General features: G+C 37.5%; 1 protein-coding gene across 1 annotated transcript in view; it reads right to left on the bottom strand.

Moving 5' to 3' along the window:
- PTPRN2 (protein tyrosine phosphatase receptor type N2) overlaps positions 1-18,938 on the bottom strand; it is a 1,540,415-nt gene that overhangs the window by 477,325 nt on the left and 1,044,152 nt on the right. Inside the window, exon 12 of the mRNA XM_072652081.1 lies at positions 1,534-1,598. Coding sequence (XP_072508182.1) covers positions 1,534-1,598 — 65 coding nt within the window. The remainder of the gene's footprint in view (positions 1-1,533; positions 1,599-18,938) is intronic.

Raw genomic sequence — 18,938 nt, 5'->3', positions numbered from 1 at the left:
GGATTTGATTCCCAATCACTGGAGAATTGGCTTAGTTACAGCACTCTATTCTTCCCAAAGGAATGACTATGCACAAAAATATATAAAAATCCACATTTGATAAGGTTGAGGGGACAGAACCGATGGAAAGGTGAAAAGGATTTCTTGAGCTCCCTTACACCAAAAAGAGAGACAGTTAAAATCAAAGCACTTCCATCATTCACCCTAATCCTCCAAGCTCTTTGGGTCCCTTTCCCCTTTGGTCACCGTGCCTTCTGTGTAATACAGACAGTTATTTGGTTCCCCACTGCCTCTTGGCTTATTCCTTTCCACTTATTGGTTGCTGAAGACACAGCACATTGCAAAAAAAAAAAAAAATGCAGAATGTTGTCAGCTGTCAAATGCTTCATTAATCTAGTCTGAGTTGGAAAGGCATTGAGAAAACACCAAGTACAATAGTATCTGTCAGACCCCTTCAAGCGTTTTTTGAAAAGTTTCTATCAGTCATTTGTTTTACTCTTTTACTGCACTCTGTCCATCGTTTAGCTGCAAAATGGATGTTTTCAAGGTACAATGCACTCTTTCTATAAAGCTGTTCTGAAGAACGAACAACTTTGCAACCATAAAGACCTTTTTGCTTGGGGGGTGGGAGAGAAAGAGCAACCAATTAGGCAAGATCTTATTTCTACAATCCAAGATGTGACTGGTAAATGACAGATTCATGGAACAAAGCTATGGAGAGATCAGACTGAGAGCAGGAAACATCAAAACCAGGAGAAATCAGTTTCTTCGTGTTTATCTTCCATTGTGAAAGTCTTGAGACCCACAACTTCAGATGCCACCCCAACGTATTCACATGGCAATGCTCACTAAATGCATCTCTGGGAGAGTATACTAGTCATAAAGTTAGAATACAATTAAGAACCAGTCGAAAGCAGTCAAGGGCTTGAACTTGCTAGAACTAAAGATGGAGAGCTTCATCAAGTCTCATTCTGTGATAGCAACATGGGTGTGGACAGGCTTATGCATAGATTTCACCTATTTTTAGATATTTCAAGTGCTATTCTGAAAGTAGTCTCTCTGAGCAGTTTGTTCACCAAATGCACCACCTTTAACACCATTTATCCTTGATCTAAGATTATGTATTTATTTAAATAATGTACATAAAGTAACATTCTACCAAATCTCAAGATTTGGTGACTCAAGAAAACAACTAAAAAAAAAAAGTGGATCTTAAAGGCACCGGCCTTCTTCATCACTGAGTGTTTTTCTTGAATGAGATGTGATAATGGTGATTTGGCAAGTTTTCAAAAGCATCATCCCACACCAACTGTGCTTCTGTGTTGCAATCATTATTCATGGCATTGCTGTCCGGCACTTTTGACCATCACCATGACCAATTTTGGATGCCAGTATTCTTAATGATCATATCATCATTCCATGGTCAATGTGATGACATCACTTGAGTTTGTGAGCAACAGTATTTTAATGGGAAAACTTGGCAAGCATTTTCATTGACATTTTGAATAACATTCTTGCCTTATTATCACTTACCGACCCAATTCCAGTTCGGAGAATTTTCAGTCCTGAGGCTTTTTCAAGCTTGTCTTTGTTGTCAGCTGTTGGGAAAAATTGAGAAGCACAGTTGTCAGCTTGGTGAGTATTCAGCACTCAAGATACACCTAACCTTTAGGTTATTTTTCCTCTGTTGAAAAATTCAATAAATTTACTGCTGATATCCTTATTCACCAATGGGCCAGCTTTCATGAGCAGCAACAAAATTGACTGTGGCATTAGTCTTTCATAATAAGCCCAACTAGAAGGAGAAAACGGAATGTATTTATTCATTTCATTATGGTCCTTACTCTTTTATCCTCTCTTACCCGTACCCTTAGAAAAAAAGCACTAGAATAATTTAGAGCCAATAAAGGATTCGTCCAAATTGGCTCCTGATTTAAAATGAGGAAGACTTTCAGGGAATGAATTACACTCAATAATCATTCCAAAAGAAATGAGCTTTGGAAACAATTAGTGGATGTAAATGCAAACTCGGGGATCCTAACACTAATATGGAAAGCCTGCCTGCCCCACTTCAGTCCAAAGGAAGTTGTGTCAAAAGCAATTGACCTTCATTTATGATTCTGAAGAAATATTCCACTGGACAAAGCTCCTGTCATTTTGGAAATGAGAACTCAGAAAAAAAAAAAGAGGATTGCATTGAAAATTCTGTGAATGATGAATGCATTGGGATTGTGATGAATAGAGAAAGGGAAAGCAAGAAAATAGCAATTACTTTCACCTCACAGTGTAATACACCTACGTTAATCTTAGGTAATGAAATTATATCTTTGAGCATGATACAAATGAGCTTCTGTTATAGTCTGCCATCTCCACCTTTAGGGTCTTTTCATTGTCTTATAGAAAGTTTTCCCTTCCAATGAATGAACATTATTTTTACATATAGGTAATTATATATATACTGAAAAAAAGGCTGAAGAGAAAAAGAAACAATCCAGGTTAGAGCAAAGGCAATGTGACAGTCTCAATAAGGACATTTAATTGGGATATGGTGAGGGCAATACAATGAAGTAAACCCTGAATAGCAAGAGAATTTTTTTAATAGCAATTCAAAAAGCAATCATTTTTTTTTTTTTTACAAAAATGGAGTTCCCATTAACAAAAGATAACAATTTCCTGAGTAGCAGCTTACTTTTAAAGATAATCATTGATAAACTTTTACAATCGGGTTTAGGCTTAAAAGGCACAGAAAAATAGAAGATTAAAAAAAAAAAAAAGCTCCCTCGTTATTACCAAGAGCAAATAGACCACAGGCCTAGAAATGAAAAAGACAGCTTGTACAACAAATGTGTACTTCTAACTTTTGAAGCTAGTGCAATAACCCACTACTTGATCTTCCAACCTCAAGTCTCTCCTCACTCCAGTCTACACTCCAGTCAGCTATCAAATTGATGTTCTTAAAGTAAATGTCTGACCATATTCATATTCCCTTGCCCATCATTTAATTAGCTCCCCATTACATCCAGGATTAAATACAAAATTCTTTGTTTGGCTTTTAAAGCCCTTCATGACCTGACCTCCTTCCTACCTTTCCCATCTTCTTACACCTTATGTCCCTCCACATACCTGATCTAGTGACATCAGCCCCCTTACTACATCCTGGGCACAGTATTCACTCCTCAACTCTGTGAATTTTCACTGGTTCTCCCTCATGTCTGGAATGTTCTCCTTCCTTACCTCTGTCTTCTGGCTTCCTTGGCTCTCTTCAGGTCTCAGTTTAAATCTCTCCTTCTACAAGAAGGTGATCTATGCTAATGCTGGAGCCTTCCCTCTGAATTTATCTCCATTTTCTACTGTATGTATCTTTGTAATCATTTCCACATTTTTTACCCCATTAGACTGTAAGCCCCTTGAAGGCAAGACTTTTTTGGGACTTTTTTCATATTCCCAGTGCTCAAAACAATGCCTGGCACATAGAAGGTACTTAATAATGTATGTCGGCAACTTCAACCAACTTGTGAACAAGATTACCAATGGAGCTCTCTGAGAGCTGAATAAGCAATATTCATCTGTATTTCTATCTAGAGGGAGAGGACTTAACTAAAATTGGCATAGGGAACTTCTAGGTAAGGAAACTCCCTCTACCAGTTTAAGTTGACACCTTCTTTATCCCTTAAAGTCTTAGAGAAATGCCTAGAACACCTAGAAGTTACTCATCCAGGGTCACTTAGCCAGAAAGAATCAGAAGAAGGACTTGAACTCAGGTCATGTTGTTTTAGAGACCAGCTTTTAATCCACTAGATCAGGCTCCCTCTTTACATCAGTCTACATGGATATTCAATGACTTTTTATTTAAATTGGTCAGAACACCAAAGCTAGTTAATGGTGGAGAAGAAGGGACAAAGAACTCTATTGTTGACTGAGGATAAATAAATGTAAATTTTGCACAGAGTAAGTACTAAGTGTATTGGAGAAGTGGCTCAGGTTAAGCCAAGCTCCCTTAGGAGTTGTAATTCACAATTCTAATCTACTGATTATGGTGGGAGATATACCTGTTCTGGGAAAAACTGTTTGGAGCATCCCTTTCTTGAAATGTAAATCCAGACAGAACTTTAGAAAAAGCTTATATTAATGAGCATGAAACAGGACATTAATCAATCAACAAGCATTCAAAAAGCACCTACTATGCATCAAGCACTCTGTTGGGCTCTAGGGATATATAAAGATAGAACTATAACATCTTCTGCCCTTGTTGAACTTACATTCCATGGAACAGAAAAATAAGTGGTTTCACTGGTCATTAGATTTATGTCATTTCAAACCCAAATGAATAACTTTTTCTCACTTTAGGAGGCATAACATAAAGAAATGGGGCCTATAATTGGGATTCAACCACCCTACAAGAGGGTAACATACATGTCCCATACCTAGGCTACATAAGACTGGCACAAACTGAAGACTAATGTTCTCATGCCCAAGATTTTACATGGCATGGTATCGGGGATGAAAGCCTCATTAAACATTTCAGTAACTGGTTTCCCACTGAACTTTCTTACAGAACAATTGGCAATATTAGACTCAAATGAGTCACTGGGGCAGTTATACAAGTATAACTGTACAAACAACAGACTTCTCAAAGGAAGTAGAAGATTCCTCTCTTTCTCTCCACCTAGACAAATCCTGACGATTCTTTAAGGTCCAGCTCCATCTCCACTTCCTGAATAGCTAGTATTTGTACTGAACTTTGAAGGAATACAAAATATCTCAAAAACTTAAAATTGCACTCAATTTTTGGACACTCTTTGAAGAAAGCAGTTAAAAAAAAAATCCCTTTCGTATGGATTTCTTCCTTCTCTGCATTCCTAGAGAACTGTTCTAAGAATTTTAGAGAACTTATTTGCTATATTACAGTCTATAACTGCATTTTGTTATTAGCTCTGTCTTCTCAACTAGGACTCATCTTCCTGAGTTCCAATATAGCTTTAGACACTTAGTAGCTGTGTTGCCCTGGGAAAATCACTTAACCTTTATCTGCCTTTACTCATCTGTAAAAAATGGTGATAATAAGAGCAACTACCTCCCAGAGATGTTGTGAGGATCAAATAAGTTAATAATTGTAAAGGGCTTAGCACAGTGTCTGTCACTTAGTAGGTGCTATATTATATAAATGTTAGTTATTGTTATTAACAACTTAGTAGGTGCTATATTATATAAATGTTAGTTATTGTTATTAACAATCAGCTACTATGGATTCTCTCAGAGGTTCTAGCATAGTGCTGAGCACATAGTAGGTTCAGAAAAAATATTTATTCATGCACTGATTCTTTGAAACTCCTAGGAAACATGGTAAGTTCAGCAAGGATCGTATAACAGCAATTCATAAATAGCAAATAATAAATAGTCCGTAAACTTTCGACTCATTTTATTCATTTCTATCACTATCATTTGTGCATACTCAAAGCTATACTGAGGACCAATCTTAGTAAGCTCTCAAACCTATGAAATTAGTTTCATTAATCATTAAAGTTTAAACTCTCTCTACTTCTTCTTTGTCAGATTTGACCTCAGCCTCACTGAGGTATAACTCATCTGGGCCTGGAATCTGGAATTTACCCAGGGCTTAGCATGGTATTTTGCACACAATAAGAGGCTAATAAATATTTGTTGAATTGTATGTTAAACTCAGAGTAGCAGCGTGCTTTATTTAGAACTTCCATGCTGTCCCTAGATTCCATTTGCCCTTAACCATCCATGCTACCTGATGATCCAGGGATGACTAAAGATCCCAGGATGCTTAACTGCCAAAGCCTAGCAAAGTCAGGAAATGCAAAATCAAAATTCCACAGGAAAAAAAGCCACAAAACAACAACAAACAACAAAGAAGCAACAGTCTAGTGTGAGAGGTTGAGCAAATCGACCAGTCCCACAGCCATCACAAGTTTTGCTGAGAATCTTTTCACAAAATGGAGGTTCCAAGAGGAATTTACCAAATGAGAGGAGAGCTCTTTCAGAGGGATTCTTCATGAGTAGGCTCCAGGTGGAGGGCTGTTGACGATGATAAAAATAAGAGCTTATATTTATTGGGCCCTTTAAACTTAATCGCACTTTTGTATCAATCATTTAATTTTAAGACAAAGCTTTTAGAGAGAATCAGTAGGACTTAAAAGATAATTCAATATAGAGTAGGAGTCTAAAATGACTCCCAGGACTGAGTCTAGGAAACTAGGAGAATGCAGGTGTCATTAAGGTAAAACAGGGAGTCAGAAAGAAAAGATGGCTTTGCAGGGATGATGTGGGATTAGGTTGGGACCTGTCTAACTCAATGTGCCAGGGGGACATCCAGGTGGAAATGTCAAGATCCACAGACAAAGGATTTTGCACATTTTAAAGCACTGTGTAAATACTGGTTGTTGTTGGTATCTCTGTCATCTGACATTTCTGCCTGGATATCCCCCTGGCACAATGAGTTAGACAGGTCCCAAGCTAATCCCACATCATCCCTGCAAAGCCTTCCCTTCCTTCTTTCTAACTCCCTGTTCTGTCTCAATGGCACCAGCCTTCTCTTGGTTTCCTTGCTCAGACCCTCAGCCGTATTGGACTCCTTACACTCCGTGCCAAATTATCTGTTAAGTCCTACTAAATCTCTTAGAATACCATCTCTTAAAATTAAATGCCTGATACAAAAGGGCTTTTTAAACTTTAAAGTGCTCTATAAATACAAGCTGTTATTTTTATCATCATTACTGGCAGCAGCTTACTATCCTGCATGAACCTACTCGTGGAGAATCCCTCTGCAAAGTCTACCTCCCTCCTCCCATTTGGTGAGTCCTTCCTAGAACCTCTACATTGTGGGAAGTTGGAGATGGGCCTGCCTTCATTCGTGTCTTGGCATTTTTTATGATTTTCTTTGGATTTAAAATCATGTCCTCTCATTCCCCTTTCACCAGGTTCCTTCATTCCTACCTCTCCTTCCCCTCCCCTCTGAATTTTTGGTCTCTTTTGTATGCTGTCTTTGAGGGCAAGAACTGTCTTTCTTACTTATATTTGGAATCACTAACACTTAGTACAGAACCTGACACATAATCATCGATAAATAAACACTTCTTGCCTTGCCTTGTTACCTTCCTCTTCACTCCCATAGCAGTAAGTACTGGTTTGTGGGGTTCATCCCATCATATCTTGAATTGTAATGAGTTATTTGCATGCATATTCCTACTCCCCTGTTAGATTATAAGTCCTCCCCAAGGGAGGAATTGTATTTTTATTGCATAGAACAATAATTCAAATCGATCAATATTTATTTAGCACATCTTTCAGACTTAGCACACCAGCATGGAATACTGGGAAATAGCCTGGCTAGGAAGTCTGGAGAAGCTTATGTTTGAATCTTGCCTACTACCTAATCATTTTTATGGCCATGAGAAAGTCAATTAATCTGTTGACACTCTTCTAAGATTATAAATTGCAGATCAATCACAATAGATAGAGCACTATTTGGAATTTGTTATCAGAGAGGCCTAGATTTGAATTTTGCATCTTGTGCTCTCTGCTTGCTTGAATGTAGACAAGTCAATTAACCTCTGTCTCAGTTTCCTTGCCCATAAAATTACCAAGGTGAAAAGGGAGACTGGACTCTAAGGTACCCTTTCCTCTAAATCTATGATCTACATCATGGGAGGGAATCTCTGTGCTAGGAATCGCTCTTACAAGTGAAAAAAAACAGCTCTGGAACCCAAAGAAATACAAATTTTAAGAAAAAAGAATATGATTTATAGTAGATATCTCCTGGGGTTGTTAGGGGCATCCAGTGACATAATGTACATATAGTGCTTTGTCAACATTAATTCATTATGTTAAATGCCAACTATTATTATTATAAGACATTAGGGATTCAAAGATGATCCAAGATATAGTGTCTGCCTTCAAGGAACTTTCAATGTAGCAGGAAGGAATAAGACATGTGCAAATAACTGTGATACAAACTATGTCATAGGTACATAAAGAAAAAGCCATCCATTATAGCATAAGGGATTCAAGAAGGAAAAAGATGAAGAAAGCTAAGAAGGAAGATGAATGAGAGGAGACTTCTCAAGGATAATGCCATCTAAGCTTCATCTTCAAACTAGGGAAGGATTTCAACAGTTCGAGATAAAGGAGAGGCATTTCTTGACATGAGGTTGAGTGAAAAGAAAGGCACCAAGGCTGAATCAAGAAGTACAAGATGGAAAATTGTCAAGGAATCTGGTCTGGCTGTTGGGTAAAATGCCCCAAGGGGAGTAGCACACTATAAGGTTAGAAAGGTCAGGTCAACACAAGCTGTGGATAACCTTAAACATTAGAGCAAGGAGTCTATATTTTATGGAATAAACATAAGGGAATAACAAGATTTTTAAACTGGGGAGGGATATGACCATAACTAGATTGCAAAAATCACTCTGCTAGCAAACATCAGGTTATTTGCTGAATGAATTAATCACAACAGCAAATACTCCTCAGACTTACATTATGCTTCAGATTTTTATGACAGTCTTGGTAGGTAGGTACTATAGGTATTGTTATTTCTGATTTACAGATGAGAAAATTAAAGTTCAGAGAGACCAAGTCACATAGTTAGTCTGGGCAAGATTCAAGGCCAGACTTTGACCCTCTAACTATTACCTTTCAACTTTAACACATAATGAATGAATAAATAAATGAGTGAATGAAAATCTTTTATAAAAAACAATCTTATTGCTTATTTTTCTAGCCTTGTTTTTAAAATATTAAATAAATAATATTGAAAATATGATTAAAATGTAATAACAAAAAGTGGATTTTTAAAAATATATAATTTCTAAGTTTCAATTAATTGGGGCTTCACTTATCTATCATTACTCTCACAGGTTCATGCTATCTATATTCTTCCTCGACTATATGCCTTTTCTGTTTTATATTGATTGTTTTTAAATATTGTATCATCAGAGAGCTCCCTGTGTAGTCACATTTGTTTCCTTATCTCCACTTCAATGAGATTATTCAGCAGTTGTATTTCACCAATTGTTCCTTTTTTCAGAGTATATCAACTTTCTTTAAAACCATTTACCTTTTCTTAGAATCTTGATTCATGAGACAATACCCTTATTTTCTCACAGTTTCCAAAGCGAAATTGGTTTTGCAAAGTTGAGGTGATGTCTCTAAGAATGCTCACCATCCCTATCCTATGAGGTACTTATGGTTACTTTCACAGGTCCTTAGAAATGTGAGTAGGAGAGGTATTATTTCAACCAGGGCTTCAACATGCAAACTTTGGTCCCAATTTAATATATAGGACTAATTTTTCAACTTTCCAAATTGGCATTTGTAACAGAGGGCTGACAAACCTCAGTGTGGAGACGTTCTAGTAGAGGCTGCTTTAATAAAGCAAGGAACAACGCACAAAGCCCATTTTTATCTTCATGGGAGACAAAAAGGGTTTCCAAACATACAAAAAAGAAGTCCTTTAAAATTAAATTCACTAGATGAAGGATATGCAAATTACCTGAAGAAGCGGAACCCTATAATGTTCTCAAAATTCTGCAATAGCCTATTTAATTAGTATTTTAATTTATCAGAATAATTCTTTGCACTTGACAATTTATGCAGTATTCCATATAATTAAGCACGTAGCTACAGTGGAATAATTTTGCCTACTCTCTTTATACCAGTTATTTTAACCTGAAAGAATCTGTAGAAGTCTCTTCTGTGATCTAAATTACAATGGGGACAACTTAATGGGTTTGCTCTATTAGAAAGCACGGGAGAGTGAAGTTGAGTACTGAAAGGTAAAGGCTGTCACTGGGCTCAGGCCTCAATAACCCGAGGGAAGCTGGATTCACTTTCTGAACAGCATCATTTATTTTCCTTAGCAAAGGTCACCATTTGTTAAAGGACAGAGCCAGAAGGCTTCCTGGCAATATCTTGGGTAAGTAGAGTTTTTGATGGTTAAAATCTCCATGGAATATATACATAAATACATATATGCACATACATATGGATAGCAACAATAAAAAACTATATATATTTATATATGTGCGTACTTAGTTACTTTTAGTCATGTCTAACTCTTCATGACCCCATTTGGGGTTCTCTAGGCAAAGATTTTGGGATGGTTTGCCATCTTCTTCTCCAGCTCATTTTACTGATGAGAAAACTGAGGTAAAAACTCTGACTTCATCAGGGTTACACAGATAGTGAGTGTCTGAGGCCAGATTTGAACTCATGAAGATGAATCCTCCTGTTTCTAGGCCCTACATTCTATCCATTGCTCCACATACCTGTGGAGAGTGTAAATCATTGGGACAAATTCAGAGGTAGAAGAAAACCAACATGGATTATTGAGACCGATGCATTTATTTTGGCACAAAAATAATCTTTATAGACTTTCTACATAGATTAGATAAATAAAATTAATTGCCAACCCTCCTTTCACCCCATATTATATACACCTAGCACTAGAGCATGGTACTCATGGATCACATTTGATAGGCTAGGGGTGAGGAACCTGTAGCCTTCCATGCTCCCTACTTTGTCTCTCTTGTATATCTGTCAAGACAAAAACAAACTGGGATGTTATGTTGAAAACAAAGTAACTAAAGCTTCACAGCTGAGTAAGATGGGTTTGATTTTTTTCTGAGATTTCAAATTGAGTAGGGGGAGAGAGATACAGACAGAGACAAAGGGACAGTCACAGAGAGAGAGAGACAAAGAGAGAAAGTCACAGAGAGATAGAGACAAGGATATTTTCTCAAATGAAAACCAACTGAATTAGAAAACAGTAGTGTTGAAACCAAACACTATTTTCTTGATTTGCCATTTGTAATACAAAACAGGTCACTGATGGATAGAGCATTGGTCCAGGAGTCAGGACGACCTGAGTTCAAATGTGACCTCAGATACTTACTAGCTGTGTGATCCTGAGTCACAACTTTAAGTGCCTCCAGAAACAAGTCACTGAATTATATTTGCTTCACTATCAGTTTTTATTAATAATACTAATACTGTAAGGTTTGTAAAGTACAATATACATGTGCATATAATCTCATTTTATCCACATCAGCCCTAGGTGGTATGTGTTATTTTTATTCACCTTCTTTGTGGATAAAGAAACTGAGGCAGATAGAGGTTAAGTAACTTGCCTAGAATCACACAGCTAGCAAGCATCAGAAGTATTTAAACTCAGACCTACTCGGTACTTTAAACGCCATTGGGCTACCTGTCCCTCTTTAAAAGCTTACCTGCTGTCAAGTATGAAGAAACGCAAAATTTTCCTTTGTTAAGGGGCGCAGTGATTTGGGTGCAGATATAGAAGCAAAGGTCACCAGCTCCACTCCATCTTTCAAGTACAGCTAAGTATAATTCTGGGTAATCTGTATGGCTTTAGGGCGAGATACAGAGAATGCCAGAGTTGGAAGTAATTTACCCATGTCAACTCAAAAGCCAAACACAAAAGAGTCGTGAGCCGGCACCAGCTAGGGAGGCAGGGGACCTGGAGAGAAATCTTGCCTTCACCAAACACTGTGTGAACTTAGAGGTAACTCTTGTAGACAGCTACCTACATATTAGAGATTTCCCCCTCACCCAAATTATCTTTTCAAGTGAACTAAAATTCAATTATTATTTACTTATTTTGGAGGGGAAGTAATGTTATCTGTCCCATTAAGATGCAAATACCTTTTAGGTATTTGGGTTATTTCACCAAATAACTAGACGTTATTTTAGGAAGTGTCAAGCAGAAGCCCGAGGGAATAGGTCACCAGTAAGGCAAATATTGCAGGATCTGGAAAGAATGGACAGGTTTATAGGATGAAGGCTCTTAAGGGAAGTTAGGTTAGATGGTTCTGGGCAACAAAAGCTTCCATGGGTATTTGAGGAAGAAGAGGATTATGTAAAGGAACCAGTGCTGTAGAGTGGAAGGAGCCCAAGATTTGGAGTCAGAGAAGCTGAGTTTGAATCTCAGGCCTTAGTTTTCTTCTCCATGAACCCAAACTGAATGATCTACTCATCTCCAACTCACCCTAAGATTTCAAAACTTAGTTCCTTTGAGTTTGTGCGTCTTCCAATCATGGGACCACAGGGTTAGGACTAGAAGATTCCAAGCAAGAAAGTCATCATTTCTGTTCTTCAGTTCCCTCATTTAGAAAATGAGGAATTTAAAAGATTTCTTTCTCAAGTCACTTCCAACTCTGAATCTTGGGATCCTAAATGGAAGTAGGAGTCTGACACAGTCTACTCCGTTATCATTCTGCCTAGGGCTAACTGGACATAGCCATAAGTTCCTATCCAAACCAACCAAAATCATGTTAACTAACTGCTACCTTTAGTCTGCCATGCCATAGGTTTAAAAAAGGAAAATTCTAAGTAATCACAGCCTTAAAGGAATTAGTACTCTACTAGGTGCAACCAGGTGGTACAGTGCAGATAGCGTGCCTAGCCTGAAGTCAGGATGACTCATTTTTGTGTGTTCAAATCTGGCATCAAAAACTAATTAGTTTTTTAACTTAAGTAACTTAACTCTGTTTGCCTCAGTTTCCTCATCTGTAAAAAAAAGCTAGAGAAAAAAATGGCGAACCTCTCCAACATCTTTGCCAAGAAAACCTCAAATGGAGTCACAAAGAGTAGGACATGACTGAAACAATTGAACAACAACAAAATTCCACTGGGAGGAACATGATGTGTTATCAGATGGTACTATGGATAAAATACTCCATCTGGAGTTCAAGGATCTGAGTTCAACTCTTGTCTGTCATTAATGACTTGTGCAACACTTATGACATATGTCTGTACTTGTGTGGACCTCGGTTTCCTCCCATTTCTAAATCTATGAGCCTAAGATTAGTAATATAAAATAATTTGAAGGGAGAGAGTACACTAACAATTAAGGATGTATCAGGAGCCTTTAACAGAGATCCTTAGTGCCTTTCTGAGAACATTGGTAAAGAGTCTTTTTTTCTGAGCAGTCGTCCACTCGTGGTGCGTGTGTGTGTGTGTGTGTGTGTGTGTGGTTATTTCTGCTGCTTTTTAAAATGATCATGTATGTGCCTGGAGAACTGGTTGAAACACATATGATAAATACGAGAGAAATATCCCAGTTGTATGCCAAGTCTACTTTTCTTTTGATCCAGGAAAGAAAGCTGGTCCAAAACCAGTAGCTTCTTTGGCAAATAAAAACACAGTAAGGCAGGAGAGAGAACAGGAAACCCACCGGGTATCTTACTAATTGTATTTGTGCAGCCAGTATGTCCTTTTTAATCCCATCTGAAACATAATCAAACCACCCAGAATCCCCTGGGCTGGGCTTTCCATCTCAGTGGTCCAGCAGAGAGGGCTCTGGAAACTGAGTGACAGAACATCCTTTCTATTGAATTCTCAGGGGCAAGAGGGGAGGGTGTGGGGAAGAAATCGTGGCTTATCATTTTGACAAGCAAAGCTGGTTTACATTTCAAAAAGTTTGGGGCTTTAAAAAAATGAAATTAAAACAACATACAGAGATATGTAAAATAGCCATTGAGGCTTTTTATTAAAGGGAGGTAGGGTTATGGTCTCAGTGGACAAAGTACTCACAAGATAATTTCCCCTAACCACTACAGTTTTTCAATGATGTTACATAATAATATAATAATTATAAAAATATGTTTGGAAAGAACGTGTTTATAAAGAATATAATAATGTTATTATAATATGTTTTTTGTTATGGATGACATTTTCTGTTATAACCAAGTGGTTTCTCTTAATGATTAGAGACCACCCCAGTGCCCTGCCCTTTATGTGCCATCCTCATTTGGTTTATCTCAGTCTCATTCTCATCTCCTTCCCTTCCCCTAATGAGCTACCCCAGACACTCACTTGGTTCTACACCTCCTTTTTTAAAGTTATGACCTAAGGCTCTGCTCAGTCCCTCTTCAAGCCCTACCGTTGGTAGAGGCTTTTCTGTTCCATTCTTTCCTCATTGAGTCCATGCTATGTGGCCAGCTCCTCCTCCACTCCTGCCAATCTTGACTCTGTTGAGTTTTAAATCCTTCCCATCTAGGTAATATCTTTCTTATTCTTCTTCAACCTTCTCTTCCAAACCAGGGCCCCACTGCCTAGAGAGTCTAGCTCAATTGTTCTCAGCCCCAGGCCAATATCCAGAGGTCACTCTCACCTCTTTAACCACCTGGGGCCACCCAGAATCACAGAATTTTTGAACTAGAAGAAACCTTGGTGATTATTTTTGTTTTACAAATGAGAACACTGAAGTTTCAGTAACTTATCCAGTGTAATACAGCAAGGAAGAATCTGACCTAGAATGTGTAACTCAAACTCTAACATTCTCTCTACTGCAACAGGTGGCTATTCCACTTAGGTGCCAGCCAATGCCACACCTAAACAAACACATTTCTCCTCAAAACACTGGTCCTGTGGCACTGACTATGCCCTATAATATTGTTTCATGTTTTTATGGGATCAATTAATGTTACCACATTAGATACAGTCCTCCTGAGGCTTCATACTACCTATCGTCTCACCTCCTAATAAAATGTGAACATCCAAAAAAGACAGAAGATTCCTGTCTATAAAAAGGTCTTTACATTTTTTTCCTAATCCAGCCCACCTCTAAGAAGCTATTTGCTTTCTATAATCATTCACCTTGATTCTTTTCCAACTGATAAATGTTTGAAGGATATGAACAATTTTCAAAATTATTATAAGCTATCAATAACTACATGAGATGTTTTTCAAAATCAGCAAAAGTAAGAAAAATTAAAATTAAAATAGTTCCGAGGCACCATATAGCACTATATTTGCAGCAGCACTTTATGTGGTGGATGCCCAGTGGCTGGGAAATAACTGAAGAGATTATGACAGATGAATGTAACCATATGGGCTACAAAAAAATGCACATGAGAAATTCAGAGACTGTGGGAAGACTTACATAAACTGATGCAGAATGAAATAAATAGAAACCATGTTCTTAGGACCTATAGTAATGTACATGATGGAGAATAGGAATGGGGTCTGGACTTGTGATACAATTGATATAGATAATTCCCAGACAAGGAAACTTTCTCTACCAATCCAGATTTTCCCCTTTCCTACAACTTTTAGTCTTAGAAACTTGCCTAGAGCATTGGTTAGTTAAGCTTTTCAGGGTCACACAGCTAATTTGAATCAGGGGTGTGTCTTGAACTCAGGTCCTCCTAGCTTTATGGCTGGTGCGCTATCCACTATGTCATGATGCTTCTCATGTAAATGAAAAGAATGCTGAGTAACGGTACACAGCCATTCCTAACCCCAGTGGAGAGATAAAAAAGTATATTATTTCTTTTATTAGAAAGTCATAAAACTATGGGTATGGAATGATTAGGTTTTGTATAAGTTTTCCTGCATTTCAAATAAGGACTCCTTTGGGGTGGTGTTCACTCTGCAATCCAGACAAAATGATCTCTCACCTCTGTACTTTTGCAGGTCATCCCATGTGGCTGGAATGTCCTCCCTCCTTATTTTTACCTCTTTTTATCCCCTTTCTTCCTTTTAGATGCAGCTTAAGTACCATCTTTCAAATGAAGGCTTTCCAGATCCCCTCCAACTACAAGTATCCTCCCTCCCTAATTCCCTTGTATTTAACTACTTTGGATTTATTTGCATTTTTTTTCACTTTCTATTTGAGCTGCACGTACCTGTCTAGCAATTAATCAATAAGCATTTATAAAGTGCCTACACCATGCACTACGGGTAGAAATGGGTAGGCACTATGAGTAGAAATTTTTTAAAAATTAATTCCTTTTCCTAAGGTACTTATTGTTTCCCCCCTGAGAATATAACCTTTCTCAGAGTATTGATCATTTCATCTTTTTTATGCTTGTTTCCTTAGTGCTTAGCATTGCTTGGTATGTAGAAAGTGCTTAATAGATATCTGCTGATTAACTGATCAGTGATCAAATACAGAAAAACAACAACAAAAAATCAAGAATTTTGGTTGTTTTTGTTTACCACAAAGAAAACAAACAAACAAATAAAAGAGATCTTTTCTCAAAAGAAAAGTTTCCACATACTTAGGCAAGGTGTCACTTTTTTTTACACGGTTACATTATGGGCTCCACATTCCTACTCTCTGTCTTACAAAGAAATGTGTAAGCTACAATGTCAAAACACAACTGGAAATTACATGCAGGAAATGTACTTATTTAGAATGTTTGCCATTTGCCAGGCAGTTGGAACATGTTTCCATAACATGCTGTTATCCACTGCACTGCAAAGACACAAAACATGGGGAAATGTTTTGATGTTAATCATTTTACATCACGTCGTCCAAAAGGCGCAGGTTGCCACAATGTTTGGATATTTAATTTTGCTACCTGTCAGAAAGAATTAAAATGCTTCTAGAACATAAGTACTTTCATGACAATTATTTACCAACATCAGTTACCAGAGTAGACTTAGTTTTGCGAGCAGGGAAAAGGGTGAAGAGGCAGAGAACATTCTCATTTCTTTCAGAAAATCGATCTATTTCATCAAAGAAGGGATGTTCTTTCACTTCCCTCCATCCTACTGGCTGAAATGATTTTTCCCCATTTGACAGTGGAGAAAAGAGAGGAAGGAAGGAAACATTTCAACTCTTCAGCAGAGAGGTAGGTATAGACTGCAATCTATCCACACCTCATTCTGTGCAATTATCATCCATGTTCTCCCATGGAACTTCCACTGAGGATTTGCCCAATGTGCTGGAGGCATTTTTCTAGGTATTTTTATATTTTGTAACTTCCAGTATTGTCCTTGGCCTGTCCTTCTGTAATCCCGTATTCTTGGTACCTGAGCAGCTAACTTTCTTTGCCGAATAAGTATTTCCAAGATGATATTGTTAATGCCACCTTCCCCTATGTGAGTCATTTTTGGTTTTTCCAGTTATTACCAACCATACATCTATTCAGTGTCTGAAGGTCCCTTCTAATATTGAATCTTCAGAACTTGTAATGTTTCTTGAGGGAAAGATATGTTTTTGGTTTTTGTTTCTTTTTGTAGCTCTGCTGTTCAGCACAATGCCTGGCACATAGCTAGAGTTTAATAAATGCCTATTGCTTTATTGATGAACTGATGAGCATCTGAAAGTCTCTCTCAGGTCTAGTGAAATCACTCATTCATTTAGACTATGTGCAGAACATTTTTCCCAACCATAGCAGATACTTTTGTCTCTTTCCCTGCTTTATGTTTCCCTTGAGGCTAATAGAGACATTGAACAGTCATCTTTTGGTTGCATTTATCAAAGAATTTTGCATGACCTTTATTTATGCATGAAAGACTCCTTATTGGAGAAGAATGTTTGAGGTCATGTTATTTTCTCTAAGTTTAAATGTGCGTGTGTGTGTGTGTGTGTGTAATTAACAAAGCTATCAACACAATGGAATTTGGGATTTTTTACACCTTTCAGTCAACTGTGTGACTGATAAGACTTTTGGTCTGATGTAGAAAATCATTTACAAAATACTTGCTTATTCTATTCTCATATTTGCATTAATATTCATGTAGATCATTCTCATAACAATTTATAGATGAGAAAAGTAGCTATGAGTCTGTAGTTATTGATATTCTCCTGCTTGCCTTTTTTGGTAGTAATATTATCCATAACTTTTTCTATATTTCTGCTATCTTTCCCTCCCTGAGATATCTTATAAAATGTTTCCTCAGAGTTTTTAAAGACTGTGCTGCTTTCAGCACAAATTTCCTCCATTTATATTTATATGGCCTGTACTTGCAGACTTCATGTTATTAAGCCTCATTTCAATTTTCTCATGTAAGGGAACAAAATGTTAGAGCTCTAATGTGGCATTTCTACCATAACTAATGATGGAAATTAAATTGTCATGGAAACACCAAGAAATCTGTTCCATTTCCCATCTATTTGTTGTCCTCATGCCAGTTTCATTTATGAATGTTCTTGGAATGATAAAGCTTTGGTGGATTTCATGCCAAGCTTTCTGTAGATGTTTTTGTCTCTACTGCTTTTCACTGTTTTAGGAGGTGGTATTGCTTATAATTTTTCTGCCATCTTTTTCTGTGTTATTTTATGAATGACTCTATATTGCAAACTGGTACTACTTTTGATTGGCGTATTAAGTTAAAGTGAGTGATATGAACTTCTCTAGAGCCCAATCTGTGAGGAATACCTTAGGAAACATGGTCTGCCTATTTGATTACCAAAGTTAGTCAAATGCAGATTATTGACTGACAAGCAAATGTTTCCTCACACGGAGAAACTTCAACCTAAGGCTCAATCACTTTCTTTCACATGTGTATTTTCCCTTAGAAGAGTTCCAGGCAAGGATATTCAAAGCAATGTTGGTTTCTCAAAGGCTCCTATCACTGAAGAATCATAGGGAGATAGGAACTTGAGTTGATCTGGTCCAAACAACCTATTCCCAAACAAGAAACTCCTCTACAACATTCCAGACAAAGGGCCAAAGAGCCTCCATTTGAAGCCCCCTGGTCAGGGGGTGTCTATAACTTCCCAAGATAGCCTGTTGCACTTTCAAATTGCTTGAAGAGTTAGGGAGTTTTTTGCTTATATTTACCCCAATTCTGCCTCTCCATCACTTCTACCCACTGATTCATCTCTCATGTCTGCCTTAAGTTTTGTCTTGTTCAGGCTCCTCATCTTTAATTCCTTCAGTTGATCCAGACATTTCATTATTCTGGTCATTCTCCAGACATGCCCCAGTTTGTTGATGTCATAAAATGTTCACAAGTGAACACAATATTCAGAGCAAAGTAGAGTAGGAGTGGGACTCTTCATCTCTCCCTGCATATACATAAAGCATTTTGTAAACCTCAAAGTATCATATCAATGTTAGACATCACTATTATTAAACTGTACACATAAAGTGTTTGAACACTTTTAAAAGGCAACATAAACGCTCTTATTACTATGGTTGCAGAACTCTAAATTTAGG

Source organism: Notamacropus eugenii, chromosome 3 (assembly GCF_028372415.1).
Source record: "Notamacropus eugenii isolate mMacEug1 chromosome 3, mMacEug1.pri_v2, whole genome shotgun sequence".
NCBI lineage: Eukaryota > Metazoa > Chordata > Mammalia > Diprotodontia > Macropodidae > Notamacropus > Notamacropus eugenii.
The sequence above is the reverse complement of the archived record's forward strand: the minus strand, read 5'-3'. Positions and strand labels throughout refer to the sequence as shown.